At 43.8% G+C, this 16,751-nt stretch overlaps 1 protein-coding gene across 2 annotated transcripts in view; it reads left to right on the top strand.

Annotated features, from left to right (window-relative positions):
- The window catches only part of pak5 (p21 protein (Cdc42/Rac)-activated kinase 5), a 155,245-nt gene extending 142,962 nt beyond the window's left edge, over positions 1-12,283 (top strand). For both annotated transcript variants that reach the window (XM_083791002.1, XM_083791001.1), the window contains 5 exons: positions 90-223; positions 6,705-6,831; positions 9,101-9,226; positions 9,455-9,589; positions 10,751-12,283. In XM_083791002.1, coding sequence (XP_083647128.1) covers positions 90-223; positions 6,705-6,831; positions 9,101-9,226; positions 9,455-9,589; positions 10,751-10,906 — 678 coding nt within the window. In that variant the 3' untranslated portion in view covers positions 10,907-12,283. The remainder of the gene's footprint in view (positions 1-89; positions 224-6,704; positions 6,832-9,100; positions 9,227-9,454; positions 9,590-10,750) is intronic.
- Positions 12,284-16,751: the final 4,468 nt, after the last annotated feature.

The raw sequence follows: 16,751 nt of genomic DNA, 5'->3' as shown, positions 1-16,751 counted from the left end.
CTCCATCTCTCTCTCTCTCTCTCTCCATCTCTCTCTCTCTCTCTCTCTCCATCTCTCTCCATCTCTCTCTCTCTCTCTCTCCCCCCCAGGTGGTCATAATGAGGGACTACCACCATGAGAACGTGGTGGACATGTACAACAGCTACCTGGTGGGAGACGAGCTCTGGGTGGTCATGGAGTTCCTGGAGGGAGGGGCCCTCACGGACATCGTCACCCACACCAGGTGCGTAAACAGTATGGGATCACGCCGTTTCCCACTGCAGTCAGAACCGCAGACTCACTCCCAATCGTCCGCCGTATAGTCTGAAAACACACCTCTTCAGACTCCATCTTAGCCCGTATAGCACTTGCCGAAGCCCTTGCCCTGTCCTCGACGACCATATAGGCTCAATTTATGTAACTTAGATTAGATTATGTAGACATAGCACTCTATAGTGTATACGCATAGTTTCATTATTTAGATATTCCACTGTTCTTACGCATGATTCATGATGACCATTTCTTATGTATTTGATGTATTTGTATGTTTTGTTCTTGCTTACTGTAAGTCGCTCTGGATCAGAGTACACGTTACTACCTCGCGCTGTGACATCTAAAGTCTCCCTATGAAGCGTTTATATCCCAAACCAGATGCCACGTTAAAGGGACACTTCACCCTTTTTGCAAAAACATATATGTTAATGACGTTTAGAAGCTTTAGAACACTTTCCTGGGGGTCTTTATGTGTGTAATATGTGGTTTTAGATATTATAGATTGTAGCAGTGAGCACAGTGTCTCTGATGTCATGGACACTGGTCTCACTACCTTCCTGGACTACAATTCCCATAATGCTTTGGTGCACTGCTCCTCCTTGTGGATAGAGGGAGAGCTGTCTTACTGAGACAACATGTAGTCCAGGAAGGAAGTGAGCCCAGTGTCCATGACATCAGAGTCACTGTGCTCACTGCTACAATCTAAAGTATCTAAAACCACATATTACACACATAAAGACCCCCAGGAAAGTGTTCTAAAGCTTCTAAACGGCATTAACATATATGTTTTTGCAAAAAGGTCCCTTTAAGTCCAAAAAGAAGACAGAACATTGTCGTTCTGTTCAATTATTTGTTTGATTAGAAAAGTCCATAGCACAAAAGGTGTTTTAACAGAGTATTTCTATATTCCAGTATTGATACTTTTATTTATAACATTTGAGTACTTTTTCCACTGCTGAAAAACACATGTCAGGGACTGATGGAATTACACTGTTGCTATGTTACACACAGTTTGAAGAATTAGGGCATTTATGAATCAAGCACAATATTTGTCGTTGATCATGATGATGGCAGTGGTGGTCATTGGGATGATAGCAGTGGTCAACTATAGCTAGGGCCAATGCGTGCTTCTTCAAACTTTTTGTCGGAAAGGCAGGTGATAACTTCAAATTGACTTTAATTCAAACTCCTGATGGGCGGTAGCCGGTCTCAGAACTTTTGCTCGGAAGTCGTGCAACCCCCCGTATGTCCCGACTCTCCGAACTGCCTCTGAAAAGCCATGTCCGAAACTGGACATTGTTTTGTCCAGATGTCGGAAAGGACCACGGTATTGGCCTTTAAGTGGTTAACTCACCCCGCGGCACTTCTCAACACAATGGCAAATGAAAGGAGTCTGGTTCCCTGACGACGCGGCCAGCAGAACGGAGCAGATGGAGCGCTTTGTTCATCTTAGGTGTATTGTTCTCAAGTTTCCTCTAATTGCTCTCTCTCTGTTGTTGAGTTGTTGTTGTTGTTGTAAGGGACCGCCTCGTCGTTTTCTCGCTGTACTTGGCACCGGGTGTTTAATTACAGTCATTTGCATGGAGCGCCAGCGTTAGCGCTGCGCAGTGTCGGATGCTAATAACACGCTTTGCTGAGGCTGAGTGCTACTGTCGCCGTGAAGTATTTTGGGGCAGCTCTTCCCACACAGATGTTTCCCTTGGTGTGTGTGTGCGTGTGTGTGTGTGTGTGTGTGTGTGTGTGTGTGTAGGCGCACGTGTGTGTGTGTGTGTGTGTGTGTGTGTGTGTGTGTGAGAAAGTTTGCTTGAGGCGCCTATCAACATTTTGAGGTACTAATTTCAGATAATGGGCTAGAGGGAGGATTCTCTTTTAGTCTTTAATTCTCTCTCTTTATCCCACCCACCTCTCTCTCGCACGCACGCACGCACGCACGCACACACACACACACACACACACACACACACACACACACACACACCCCGCATGAAGATCATTGCATTTTAAGTGGGTCTAAAACACGATTGAAAATCACAACAGGCCAAATTGGCAGCGTCTATAGACGTAAATGAGACCACGCTGTGTTTGTAAACCACCTTTGTGTAAAATGTGCACGCAGTGTTTGGACGAGCGGGGGCCGCTTTCTCAGTTCCTCCCGGCATTCTGCCAGTGCTCTCTCTCTCTGCGACAACAACTGTAACGGTTTAGCGCTGTCTGTCCTCCACGCATTGTGACCGGACGAGAGCCATTATAATGAGATAACACACTCCTCCATATTTTACTTACTGTATACATGTCATTTTGGTAACGGGCTGCCGAGCGGCTCGTCACACAGTCGTTTTATGCTTTCTTCACTTCCACATAAAGTGATGATAATGAAATTGTGGAATAATGCTATATCAACCCATTCTGACCTGAGATCAGATTCATACGAGGTTTCCACTGGACACACACACACTGGTCTGATTAACCCGTTCTGAGATCAGATTAAAAAAAATATCAGTCGTTCTTCGATTTTTTTCAAAAATAGCAGACCTACAAGCTCGTAGCGCGCCACTCGGTGGCGCGCTATGAGCTTGTAGATCTGCTATTTTTCAATAGCTAAAGCATGACATGATGCTGACACCAAAATGGGTTCCCGTTCAGAATGGGTTAAAGCACTAAAGCCCAAGAGGCCGTGGTTTGCAGTATAGAGGTACAGCACAGGTCCATAGAATTGGACCCGGTCCGAAACGGGATTGAGGGTAATCTGCTTTCTACCATCTGTATTTGTGAAGCTGTAGCATATTTATTTTCAGGTGTTTGCATATTAACAATATTCTGAACGGGAACCCATTTTGGTGTTGGCATCATGTTATGCTTTAGCTATTGAAAAATAGCAGATCTACAAGCTCATATCGCGCCACCGAGTGGCGCGATACGAGCTTGTAGGTCTGCTATTTTTTGAAAGATCGAAGAACGACTGACATTTTTAGAATCTGATCTCAGGTCAGAATGGGTTAATCAGACCAGTGTGTGTCCAGTGGAAACCTCGTATGAATCTGATCTCAGGTCAGAATGGGTTAAATCAAAACCACATGTATTCATGCATGTGGTCATGTTCAATGTTTCTGATCCAAATTAATGAATGAATATTGACCCTTTTGGTGGGGATTGTACTTTAACCCAATTAAACAAATTCAACTATAGAACACAAATATTATTCCACCAAAATTAATAAACATAGTCGGCTGAATAAAGTATAGTTTTAAAATTATGAAATCAATACAGCTATGGATATTAGGCTACACAGTCTAGATAACCACAATTTATACATTGGTGCGTGCGTGCGTGCGTGCGTGCGTGCGTGCGTGCGTGCGTGTGCGTGTGTGTGTGTGTGTGTGTGTGTGTGTGTGTGTGAGTGCCTGCGTCATCCCCTTGATCATATTTACAGGATCATTAGTCTTGTTTTTCACTCTCTGTTTGAAACAATTTTCTATCTCAGCAATCCTGTTTCCTGTTTGATTGGTATCTGTACGTGAGTGTGTTAGAAAGCGAGAGAAAGGGAATGTGTGTCACTAACTGTGTACGTGTACGTGTGTCATTGTGTGTGTGTGTGTGTGTGTGTGTGTGTGTGTGTGTTAATCTCTCCATCCCATTCACATCCACTGCTATTCTCCCAGTTAGTTGAAGCCTCATTTATCTCTTGTGATTGTGAATGCATACATGTGTAGCAATGAAACCTGCTGCAATCTGCCATATGTGTAACAGAGAGAGAGAGTGTGTGTGTGTGTGTGTGTGTGTGTGTGTGTGTGTGTGTGTGTGTGTGTGTGTGTGTGTGTGTGTGTGTGTGTGTGTGTGCGTGCGTGCGTGCGTGCGTGCGTGCGTGTGTGTGCGGGCACGCGTGTGTGTGTGTGTGTGTTTTGCGAGAGAGAGAGGGGGAGACGCGCTGCGCTCTGATCATGTGCAAGACGGATATCTGGTGCTGTCATTATAGTGTATTAAAAGTAAAGACGGTTGTATCCACACTCAAAATGCACACCTTCCCGGTCGGGCCAACCCGGTAGCAACCCTCACCAACCCCTGATGAACTTATAACCATTATTTCACTGATATAGTCTATGCAACGTCGCCCCGGAGGATCCATTGATGAATTGCAGCCTGGTTAAAAGCACTCGGAGAAATGAATTAATTAGAACCTATTAACCAAATGGTTCGGATGTTCGCTCGGAAATCTCTGCAAATGTTCGAGTCCTAAAAACAGGGCTAGGGTATACAGCCTTAGTGTGTGCGTGTGTGTCAGCCAGCTGGGCCTTCATGTTAACCCATTCTGAACGGGCACCCATTTTGGTGTTGGCATCATGTTATGCTTTAGCTATTGAAAAATAGCAGATCTACAAGCTCATATCGCGCCACCGAGTGGCGCGATACGAGCTTGTAGGTCTGCTATTTTTGAAAAATCGAAGACACTTTTAGAATCTGATCTCAGGTCAGAATGGGTTAATAATGAAACTGTCAGGATGTAATAGACATTTTTAGAATCTGATCTCAGGTCAGAATGGCTTAATGTTCAGTGGAGCTGTGAGTGTGTGTTAGCATGTCAGCTCAGCCAGACGTGATGTTTCCTCTGTTCCTCCATATGGGGTCTGACTGCCTCCCGGGCTGCCCTCCAGGCCAGGCCAGCTCCCCACAGCCCTATACCGTCACCATACTGTACTACAGCATGCATAGTCCTACCGGGACCATACTGTACTACAGCTCCACACAGCATGCATAGTCCTATTATCACCATACTGTACTACAGCGTCACACAAAACCATCAAAAGTCTCTCTGCTACTTTTGCTATTTTCTGAGGGGCGCTATAGCCCCTCCTATACTCAGGTTTAATGTTTGTGTTTAGGTCAGTGTTTGTTTTAAAAAAAACCATTGACAATGTAGAGAAAATTAGAAGTTTAGTCACCAACTCAAACATAAAGACAATTTAACGTTTGTTTTACATCGTCATTACATCACCTAATCATAGCAACACGATTTAGATTGTAATATATTAGTGCCCCTCGCTTCACGCGGGTGTGATTTTTGAGCGGCGCGCTCCAATGTCCCCTATGTTTAGAGTACCAACAGGGGGGCGCTGTTGCACCGCTCACTTCAGACGGGTCTGATTTTCTTCTTTACGGTAGAATCCTGAAAAGTAACAGTTGTGGACGTAATGAGGCATACTTTAACCAATCTGTGTGGTCGAGTACAGATCTCTCTGCCCCCCCCCCTGGCGCGGTTGAGGCAGATGGCCGAACAGAGCCTGCATGGGTCTTCTGCCTGACTTTTTAAGGGGGAGATTTTCCTTTAGCCACTGTTGCAGAAATTGCTTGCTCATGGTGGGACAATATCAGGGGCTCTATTTTCGCCAGTGCCTTAGGGGGTCCTCCGTGTTACTACTGGGGGGGGGGGGGGGGGGGGGGGGGCTGCCAAACCTGTGTGTGATCAGGAACCGTTTTACATTAACCACTTGAACCCTAGCATCCCTATTCTGGGGAGAACATTTTGCCGAAAATAGCAGGCGATATTCAACGTGTTGCGGCGCGATGCACTCTGAACTTGTAAGCGTGCTATTTTATTTTAATAGGTTTGGTGTAGACTGTAGAGGGGAAAAAAGAGCGCACCAAGTACAGAGCCAAAGGTCAGCTAAGTATTGAGGGTTAGTCAATTGTCCGAAAATACACATTGACGTGAATCCAACATATTCATAGAAAAGATCACGTGTAAACAATCAAGCAAAAGAACATACATTTATTTACACAACACAGCACTGTCAAACAAGTCTATGAAACTACGTATGAAATCTATTTGTTTCATCTTTCTCCCAGCTAAGGGGTCCTTGGCCTGAAAAACTTGCTGTGTCCAAAATAGCAATTTTCATGGGGGAACGCCTCTTACACAATGCTAAATCCCCAAATCACGGGTTTTTAGAGATTCAGAGTTTCTGACGCAAGATAAGGCCCTTGATGCCCCCGCTGTCGACTTCTATTTTAGACAGATGTATTGATTGTAAAGTGTCCTTCGGTGACTTGAAAGGCACTTTAACCCATTCTGACCGGGGCACCCATTTTGGTGTCGGCATCATGTTATGCTTTACCTATTTAAAAATAGCAGATCTACAAGCTCATATCGCGCCACCGAGTGGCGCGATACGAGCTTGTAGGTCTGCTATTTTTGAAAAAATCGAAGACACTTTTAGAATCTGATCTCAGGTCAGAATGGGTTAATAATGAAACTGTCAGGATGTAATAGACATTTTTAGAATCTGATCTCAGGTCAGAATGGGTTAAAATGAAATTCGAATTGGCAATTGCCACGTAGTGTATTTGTACTGTACGGTATGGTATATAGCTTGTAGAATGAGCCCAGCGATGGTTATACTGCCCTCCCTGTGTGTCATTGCATTTGACTAACACAGCAGACTTGTCTACCGACACAGGATGAACGAGGAGCAGATCGCCACGGTGTGTGTGTCGGTGCTGAGGGCTCTATCCTACCTCCACACCCAGGGTGTCATCCACCGTGACATCAAGAGTGACTCCATCCTCCTCACCAGCGACGGCAGGGTAAGGACACATAACACATCGTCCGCACCATTCTGACCTGAGATCAGATTCATACGAGGTTTTCCGCCGGACACACACTGGTCTGATGAACCCATTCTGACCTGAGATCAGATTCTAAAAATGTCAGTCGTTCTTCGATCTTTCAAAAAATAGCAGACCTACAAGCTCGTAGCGCGCCACTCGGTGGCGCGCTATGAGCTTGTAGATCTGCTATTTTTCAATAGCTAAAGCATAACATGATGCTAACACCAAAATGTGTTCCCGTTCAGAATGGGTTAAAATACATGTTTTTCAATGAGACTGTCCTGACCGTACCGCGGGCAAACAAGCCGACGACGACGCACCGTGCGGCAATGTCGTCGACCCCACCTATACATTCGCTCGCGGAGTCTTTATTTGAGCGACGTGTCGCGGCCCCAAACTATTTTATTGGTTGAGATCCACAAGCAACTATACTTATTGGTTATTTGATTGGTTCAGGCTTACGTCGCAACGCAAAGGCCGCCGCTCCATATTATTAGGATTCCGCACAATATCGCCATCGGAACGCTCACTCCTTGCCTGTGTAGATGAGGTGCAATGGATGAGGTGTAAGGACATTTCAGTATGACATACACTTACAGTATATACATACTGTATACCTCTATAAGGACATATGTGGTACTTAAGGACACATTCATCAACACTGACTATTTCACTGCGAACGCGTACACTCTTATGATACTCCTACACTCTATGTACACTCTTATGTGGCTGCTGATGCAGCCCGTTTCAGTGTCTCAGAGCTCTGCCCCACACACACACACTACATGTACAAACATGCACTCATTTGCACGCGCACACCCAAACACACCCGTTTACACATGCTGACCTTCTCTGCGGCTGCCAGTCCTGCTGTTCGTCAAACAGCCAGCACCAGAAACTCATCATCATCAATTACCATGTAGGCCACAGTAATTAAATCCTGCCCAACGCCTTCCTAACGAGCCGATAAAACGTGATTAATTGAAGCATAATTAACTGCTAATATGGGGGATTACTGTCCTGTGTGAGACCTCTTCATCGCAAGGGTCGGTTCCTCACTTCATCTATCTAATGGAAATAATATATGTATAATATGTAATTTTTTAACTTTTTCGCAACCTAGTATGACCTTTTTTCTTTTTCTTTTTTTTACAACATACAGTAGCACAGTATGTTTTTTTCACAACTTAGTATAGGGTGACCTTATAGCATTTTTATTTTATATAGTATAGTATTACCTTTTAATTTATTTTTTATTTTACTTATAGTATAGCATGTCTTTTTTACAACATAGCATGTCTTTTTTGGTATGTTGTTGTTGTGCAGAAACCTCTCCATATTTTCCACAACTTTTTGTGTTTAATTTTTTGGTAAATTAACACGCTACTAGATCATACTACAGTGTCACACAAATGTAAGAAAAATATCAGATCCACAAGCTCGAAACAAGCTTGTAGATCTGCTTTTTTATTTCGTTTTTTTAGTAGCACTTTACAATAATGACCCGTTATAAAGCATTTATAAGCGTTTATAAGCAGTTTGTAGACTATTAACAAATCATTAACAACCTGTTTGTTGACATTCGTAAATGATTACTAAAACTGTTATAACTATGGTTACAAATCATTTATAAGGTATTAGTGAGTAGTAAACTATTCATTAATAAGCCATTTATATACATCTGTAAATGATTATTAAATCATTTGTAATGACCCATTATAAAGCATTTATAAACGTTTATAAGCAGTTTGTAGACTGTTAACAAATCATTAACAACCTTGTTTGTTTACATTTGTAAATGATTACTAAAACCTTTATAACAAATTTGTCATACATCTGTTCGAAAATCCATCTCAGTCGCTCTGCATCACTTAACCACATCAGATCTATATTTTTACATCTGTTAACCCATTCTGAACGGGAACCCATGTTGGTGTCGGCATCATGTTATGCTTTAGCTATTGAAAAATAGCAGATCTACAAGCTCGTATCGCGCCACCGAGTGGCGCGATACGAGCTTGTAGGTCTGCTATTTTTGAAAAATCTAAGACACTTTTAGAATCTGATCTCAGGTCAGAATGGGTTAATAATGAAACTGTCAGGATTTAATAGACATTTTTAGAATCTGATCTCAAGTCAGAATGGGTTAAATAACCTTTGACGTATCGCTCATGATACAACGGGCAATGTGTGTGTGTGTGTGTGTGTGTGTGTGTGTGTGTGTGTGTGTGTGCTCTCTTTGCAGATCAAACTATCCGACTTTGGCTTCTGTGCCCAAGTGTCCAAAGAGGTGCCCAAGAGGAAGTCTCTGGTGGGAACGCCCTACTGGATGGCACCGGAGGTCATCTCCAGACTACCCTATGGCACGGAGGTGAGGGGCACGCACACACACACACACACTCACACACACACACACACACACACACACATCGGTGCGCCTACTGTACAGTACAAAGTTGAGTATGGGCTGCCCTGTATGATTGCATCCCGATATTGAAACTGAATGGTTGTGTGTGTGTGTGTGTGTGTGTGCGTGTGCGTGCGTGTGTGTGTGTGTGTGCGTGCGTGCATGCGTGCGTGTGCGTGTGTGCGTGTTCAGGTGGATATCTGGTCTTTAGGCATCATGGTGATAGAGATGGTTGACGGGGAGCCGCCGTACTTCAATGAGCCCCCCCTACAGGCCATGAGGAGAATACGGGACAACCTTCCCCCGAGGCTAAAAGAGTCCCACAAGGTAAGACTATAAACTCACACCGAGACAACCTTCCCCCGAGGCTAAAAGAGTCCCACAAGGTGAGACTGAACTCACACCCAGACAACCTTCCCCCGAGGCTAAAAGAGTCCCACAAGGTGAGACTGAACTCACACCCAGACAACCTTCCCCCGAGGCTAAAAGAGTCCCACAAGGTAAGACTGAACTCACACCCAGACAACCTTCCCCCGAGGCTAAAGGAGTCCCACAAGGTAAGACTGAACTCACACCGAGACAACCTTCCCCCGAGGCTAAAAGAGTCCCACAAGGTAAGACTGAACTCACACCCAGACAACCTTCCCCCGAGGCTAAAAGAGTCCCACAAGGTAAGACTGAACTCACACCGAGACAACCTTCCCCCGAGGCTAAAAGAGTCCCACAAGGTGAGACTGAACTCACACCCAGACAACCTTCCCCCGAGGCTAAAAGAGTCCCACAAGGTGAGACTGAACTCACACCCAGACAACCTTCCCCCGAGGCTAAAAGAGTCCCACAAGGTAAGACTGAACTCACACCCAGACAACCTTCCCCCGAGGCTAAAGGAGTCCCACAAGGTAAGACTGAACTCACACCCAGACAACCTTCCCCCGAGGCTAAAAGAGTCCCACAAGGTAAGACTATAAACTCACACCCAGCGACTCCTACTGCCGTCTGCTGTGGGTGCCTGTCTACCAGGGAGCGGAGCTATGCTGGACAATGTTCGTTGCGTACCTTTTTTTTTCAGTGACGAAAACTACATAAAAACGGAAGAATAGCTATAAGCTCATGATGACTATGACTACCGTAAATATTGTTACCAAATGAAAACTAGACTACCGGTAAACTTGTTAGGGAGGGACTAGTAGACAAGATATCGAGTCAGCATCATGTCAGTGTCATGGTCAGTATCATGTCAGTATCATGGTCAGTATCATGTCATTGTCATGGTCAGTATCATGTCAGTATCATGTCAGTATCATGTCATTGTCATGGTCAGTATCATGTCATTGTCATGGTCAGTATCATGTCATTGTCATGGTCAGTATCATGTCATTGTCATGGTCAGTAGTATCATGTCAGTATCATGTTGTCGGATTGCCTTAAAGCCTTAGCATTAGTTCTGCAATGCTGTAATTGTTTTAATCCCTGAATTGTTTCCCCCAGGTGTCATCTGTCCTACGGGCCTTCCTGGACCTGATGCTGGTGAGGGAGCCCTCCCAGAGAGCCACAGCCCAGGAGCTCCTGCAGCACCCCTTCCTCAAGATGGCCGGACCCCCATCCTGCATTGTCCCCCTTATGAGACACTATCGTCACCGCTGACCCTGCCCTACCTTTGCGAGACCACCCCACCAAAAACCTCCCTGAACTGCCAACTGACCACCACCACCACCACTACCACTACTACTACTACCATGATGCCGGTGATTCCCTCACCCCAACCGAACCACCGGGCAAAGCGAGCAGTGGCGCGCCACCAAAAAAAAAGGAAATAAAAACTCACTAACTAAAACAAAGAGACCACTCACACCTGTAACCGTGATGTAGATTAGCTCGAGGAAAATATCTTAAAGAATGAAACTTCAGCGTGAACGGACTTCAGCACAGAGAAAAGAAGAAGAAGAAGAAAACTAACACGATCTAATCTATTTTGAAACGTGTGAACTGGAAATAGAAGAACTGCACTGTAATGTACTGTTGCTCTAGGGGGGTACGGTAGAGATCCAGTAGATCCCTAGCCTCGCGTAGCCAGCCTTCATCTGCCTTTTGCAATGCATATTGCCCCCAGGCAGATTAAGTCTGGCCCGTCTCAATTGTGGGAGGACTTCACGGCCGAAATGGTGACTGCCAACCAGATTCGTCTGGAACCAGGCTATAACCAACCAGGGCCCGGTATTCAAATACGGGGCGGGACATTGCGGGGAAAAATCTAACACTGAGAGGGACGAGACTAATATCCACGCAGTGATATTAGTATCGCTACGTGAGGCTAGGAAACGCCCCGGCTCCCTCCACACACACACACACACACACACACACACACACACACACACACATCCCACTGCAAAGCCTTATCTCTTCCTAGACTGTGAGTCTCGACACCCACTGTGGGGTCGGGAGTAGCCATTAAACTGAGCTTTGCAGCGGCGCTGAGACTGCCCGCCCTGTGTGTGTGTGGGGGTGGGGGATATTTGCTTTAGGACCAGAAGAGAGCAGTCGAAGGCAGAACAATCAGGAAGTGGATTGACTGGTATCATGAAATGACTCGGCTCGGCCGTAGGCCGCCATAGTCGTGCGATCGGCTCGATCGGCCGAAGAGGAACAGGGTTCTCTTTAAAAAAAAAGAAAAAAAGGAAAAAAAAGAAGAAGAAAAAATAAATAAACACTTCACTCCTCTCTTCTCACACACTTAACCGTTGGAAGAAAAAGATAAAAAGGATTTTAGAGAAAACACGCAAGTTTTCCTGTACAGTTTTGATAATTTGCAGTATTTTATCGTGTTGTAACCATTGTGATATCAGCAGTATTACAATAGAACTTTCTGCAGAGATCTTTCCTACTGTTTATAATCCTTTTTATTTTATTTTTTATTATTATTTTATTTTCTTCTTTTGCTTTAAAGATTTAAGAGAAATCCCAAATAAACCAATCTAATCCTAACTGTTACAAAAGGAAGAAAAAAAAAAGACAAAAGACAAATACTGACTATATTTATTATCTTAACATTTGTAGAGAGAACTTCCATTAAATGTTGGAAAAAAAGGGTAATGTCAGAATTTTGTACACTGTTTTAAAGTATTTATTTATTTATTTATTTTGGGGGTGGGGTGTAATTTTTCTTTTCATTTTTTTTTTTGTAGTGTGGCCTTGTTTTTGGGGTTTTGGTTTCCTTTTTACACTTTATGATGCGTATCACCAGACCATGATATGAGTTGTTATATCATTGGAGCAATACCCCAGTTTTATTTATCATTAAAAGCAAACAAAAGATGGCCTGTATTTATGAGGATGCAAGTACACCACACCATTAAAATGTAGCACAGTTTGAGTGAGTTTGACCAAGAAAGGAAAAAAAAGCATCAATTCCTTATTTCACCACCAGAGCCTGGGGCGGGTCTTTCTGTCACGCTGTTCCCTGTTAGCCCCATGGGGGGCGCCCATCTGCAACATCTCATTCTCTACTCCCATCTCCACTAGCTGTCATCATCTCACTCTTTATTACCCCCCCCCCACACACACACACACACACTCTCTCTCTTTCTTTCTCTCTCTCACACACACACACACTGCACACACACACACACACACACACACACACACACACACACACACACACACACACACACTTTCTATACTGTCACCCTCTTCTGTTTGGAACAGGAGAAACGGCATAATTCTCTTGTCCCCTTTCATTGTTTTTTGAACCACCGTTCACTAGGATACTGATATGTAAATATGAAAGTGTGTGTATGTGTGCGTGAGGAGTGTGTGCGTGTGCGCTCGTGCGTGTGTGCATGCGTGTGTGTGTACGCGTGTGTGAGACAGAAACTGAATTAGTAAGAGTAGAGGGAGCATCTGGAGGTGTGTGTGTGCGCGCGTGCGTGTGCGTGTGTGTTAGAGAGAGAGACAAATTGAATTAGTAGGAGCAGAGGGAGCATCTGGAGGCGTGCGTGGGTGCTGGCGCACGTGCGTGAGCTGCGTGCGTGAGGTGCGTATGTGCGTGAGTCCTGTTGGCCTATTCCTATCAGGAATTGAATGAGTAATATTATTGAATGAGTTAATCTGTACAGTGATACTGCATGTTTGTTATCGGTGACGCTGGTTTCAATTAAAAAAACAAACTAAAATGGAACACCCATAAAAACATTGAGATGTGTTGCATGCATTTTTCCTTCATCACCTTTTTTCACATGCACTCTCTCTCACCCTCTCTTCTCTTTCGCTAAACCTTGTGTCAAACAAATATTCTACCATCAGTTTAAAAAAAATCTTTTGCAACACCATTTTTTCACCCAGTGTCAAATATCGAATGTAATTCTGCTACAGTTCCTCTGCCAAGCTGGGCCCCCTGGCCCCGGCTGGCCAGGGGGAGGTAGTTTAGAGGCCTGGATTACTGCATGTTTTTTGTCAGGATTACTACATGCAAACTCCACACAGAAAGGCCCTTTCGCCAACCCTGCCTCGGGTATGCATGGGCACTCATGGTTCGATTCCCGCTAGGGACGCGTGTCCCTAGCGGGAATCGAACCCAGGACCTAGCTGTGAGGAGACAGCACTATACCGACTGTGCTACGATGCCCCCTACCATCAGTTAATTTTGTTTTATTTAGCTGGAAATGTACCGATTCCCAGCGCTAAATGGTTTGTTCCCACTCCACCACTGAAGAGAGAGCTGTGTGTGGGGTGGAGTTGACACAATATCATCGCTGTCAGGAAGAAACCTTGTATCTCCATATTTATTTATTTATTTTATGCCCTAATCCATCATACTACCGTGTCACACAAAAGTAGCAAAAATAGTTCAGAATGCATTGCATCGCGAGAGCTTTTAATTTATTTTTCTTTTAAGTGAAAGCTTTTAGGTGTTACTGTGGGCTTTATAAATATTGACCCAAAGCAAATTATTAACAAGAGCTTGTGACTAAATAACTAAATAACATTAACACAGGTTCTTTTTCCCCATTTCCTGAAAAGTAACAGTTTTGGACATTCAATGGTTTCCATTTGACAGTGACGATTTATGAGGTTATCTCTGTTGTTCCTCTGAGCCTTTTTGTTCTTCAGAAGCTCCATAATGGGATATTGATTTGGCCGAGCAAAAGAACGGGGAGTCTTTCTCTGAGGATGATGCCTCTACCTTGGGGGCCAGTAAATAAAAAACGACAATGAACACAACGACAGGGCCCAAGATTCACACTAGGGGTGATTCCAGACGCCACATCTTTTGCTCCTCACAACGTTCTAATCTAATGCTTAAAGCATGCTCCGTTGTACACAGGAAATAGCAGTTCGGCTATTTTCAGCACACAGCATTGTCATATGGAAAAGTATGAATCAGGCTTAAAGCGGTTTTGTCCCGTCGCATATATCTTTTGTGCCAAAGTCTGAACTAGGCTGTTTCTACAGAGGCCGGGGCCCACAGGTTAGCTTCCAAAATTATAATACTGTATATTTCATAAAAGCTACTGTATTTCCAAAGGCGGAAGCCGCAAAAAGAGAACATTCAAAATAAAAAGCTACTGTATTTCCCACCCTGCATTTTCCTCAAGTCCTGTACAGCTGAAACCCATGACTTATACACAGCCCTGGCCCCTGGGTATATAGGAAACCCAGCCTGGCTGAGGTATACCCCAGCCAGCGCTTATTGCGCCTGCCTCTTTCTACTGTAGTCATTTACTGAAGGTGCGTCCCACAACATGCGTGAAAACCTGTGTTACCGAAACTCATTTTGCCTGGTGGAGAAACACGAGTCACATGACATCATCAAGTCACACCTGAGTGATATCACCATGGGGAGAGCCAGGAGACCCAAAAGGTAAGTCCTGTCATCTGTTTTCAATGAGGTCTAGGTTTTAATCGACTGGACATCCATGTCAATAGCAGAGCCCTGCAGAAGAACATGAATGAAGACACGTAAACCAGTGCTTCTCAAACATTTTAAGTGAAGTCTGTTTTAAAAGCGTGAGACATAGTCAACCGTTCAGGAAGCTAATAAGGGCAGAGGACAGAACTTTGTAGAACTTGTGTAAAATGTAGAACTTGGTTGTTAGATGTCCATACAGTATTTGCTGAATCACTGCTTCTGAGGTAGAAACCAAGGTTTAGGGCTCAAAACTCTTTTTGGACTCCATCTAAACTCTAAATTAAGGTCAATGAAACTCTAAAAGGTTAACTATTTGGTTCTCACATGAAACGTCAGTGTCTAGGTGACAAAAGCCACCGGGGTTTTCAGTAAAAAAGGATCAATTCTTTTCATTGACGAAATATATGAAAAATGACATACTTTTAATGGGTTTTGACGATGAAAATCATGAAAAGCTACATACGAGAGTAAATCGTTTTTCATGGTTTTCGACGACATGTCTTTGAAACATTTCAAAGATTCCTTTTTAGTCAAACATGTCCATCGTAAGATGAACATTTTAAAGTTTTAATGGGGTTTCAAGGTGTAAGTATAGGACTAGTAGTAGGCCTATACCGTGCCAAAGTTTGTGATATTGCCATTGAGAATGCATTAAAACTGTTTCATTGAGTCCCATTATAACTATATATTTCTAAAACTATGACACCTTTCAAAGATTCCTTTTCCACCGTAAGATGAACCTAAGTAGGCTAGAATGGGGTTGGTAGGTTTAAGTATGTAGGACTAGTAGCATGCCAAGGTTTGTGCTATAGCCCATGGTCTGGAAGTGATTTTGTCTTTTACAAATTGAACCGGTTTTCAGCAGGTCAAATGAGGTACGGAAAACCGTATGACTCCCAGGCTGATCTCACTGGGGGAAAACTGTATGCGTTTATTTGTTTAAGAACTAACAATCAATTGAAAAATATATTCTGGATGTGACACTTACAAGCAAAATTAGCACAGTTGGTAGAGCATTAGACTGAAGATCCAAAGGTCCCTGGTTCAATCCAGGCTTTCGGCACTTGAAATGAGGTACAGAAAATCCTATGACTCTTAGGGCTGTATTTTGCGTGTCTTAAGTACCAGGTCTTATTCCCTAACTTGAGTAAACTAAAGACCTGGAGGCGTGATCAATGCCATTTGGCTATTCTGAGTGGCCAAAGAGCATTGATCACGCCTCCAGGTCTTTAGTTTACTCAAGTTAGGTAATAAGACCTGGTACTTAAGACACGCAAAATACAGCCCTTAGGCTGATCTCACTGGGTGAAAAACTTTATGAGTTTTTTTGTTTAAGAAGTAACAAGTAACAGTCAATGTAAAAATAAATACTGGATGTGTTGCTTGCAAGCCGTAATAGCTCAGCTGGGAGAGCGTTAGGCTGTAGATCTGAAGGTTCCTGGTTCAAACCTGAGATTCGGCAGTTGAAATGAGGTATAGACAACCGTATGACTCTCAAGCTGATCTCACTGTGGGATGAACTGTATGAGTTTATGTTTAAGAACTAACAATACATTGAAAAATACATTCTGGATGTTTCACTTA

Source organism: Protomyctophum parallelum (genome assembly GCF_964188405.1).
Source record: "Protomyctophum parallelum genome assembly, chromosome: 19".
NCBI classification, from domain to species: Eukaryota; Metazoa; Chordata; class Actinopteri; order Myctophiformes; family Myctophidae; genus Protomyctophum; species Protomyctophum parallelum.
Note: the sequence above shows the minus strand (reverse complement) of the source record. Positions and strands in the feature narration are given on the sequence as shown.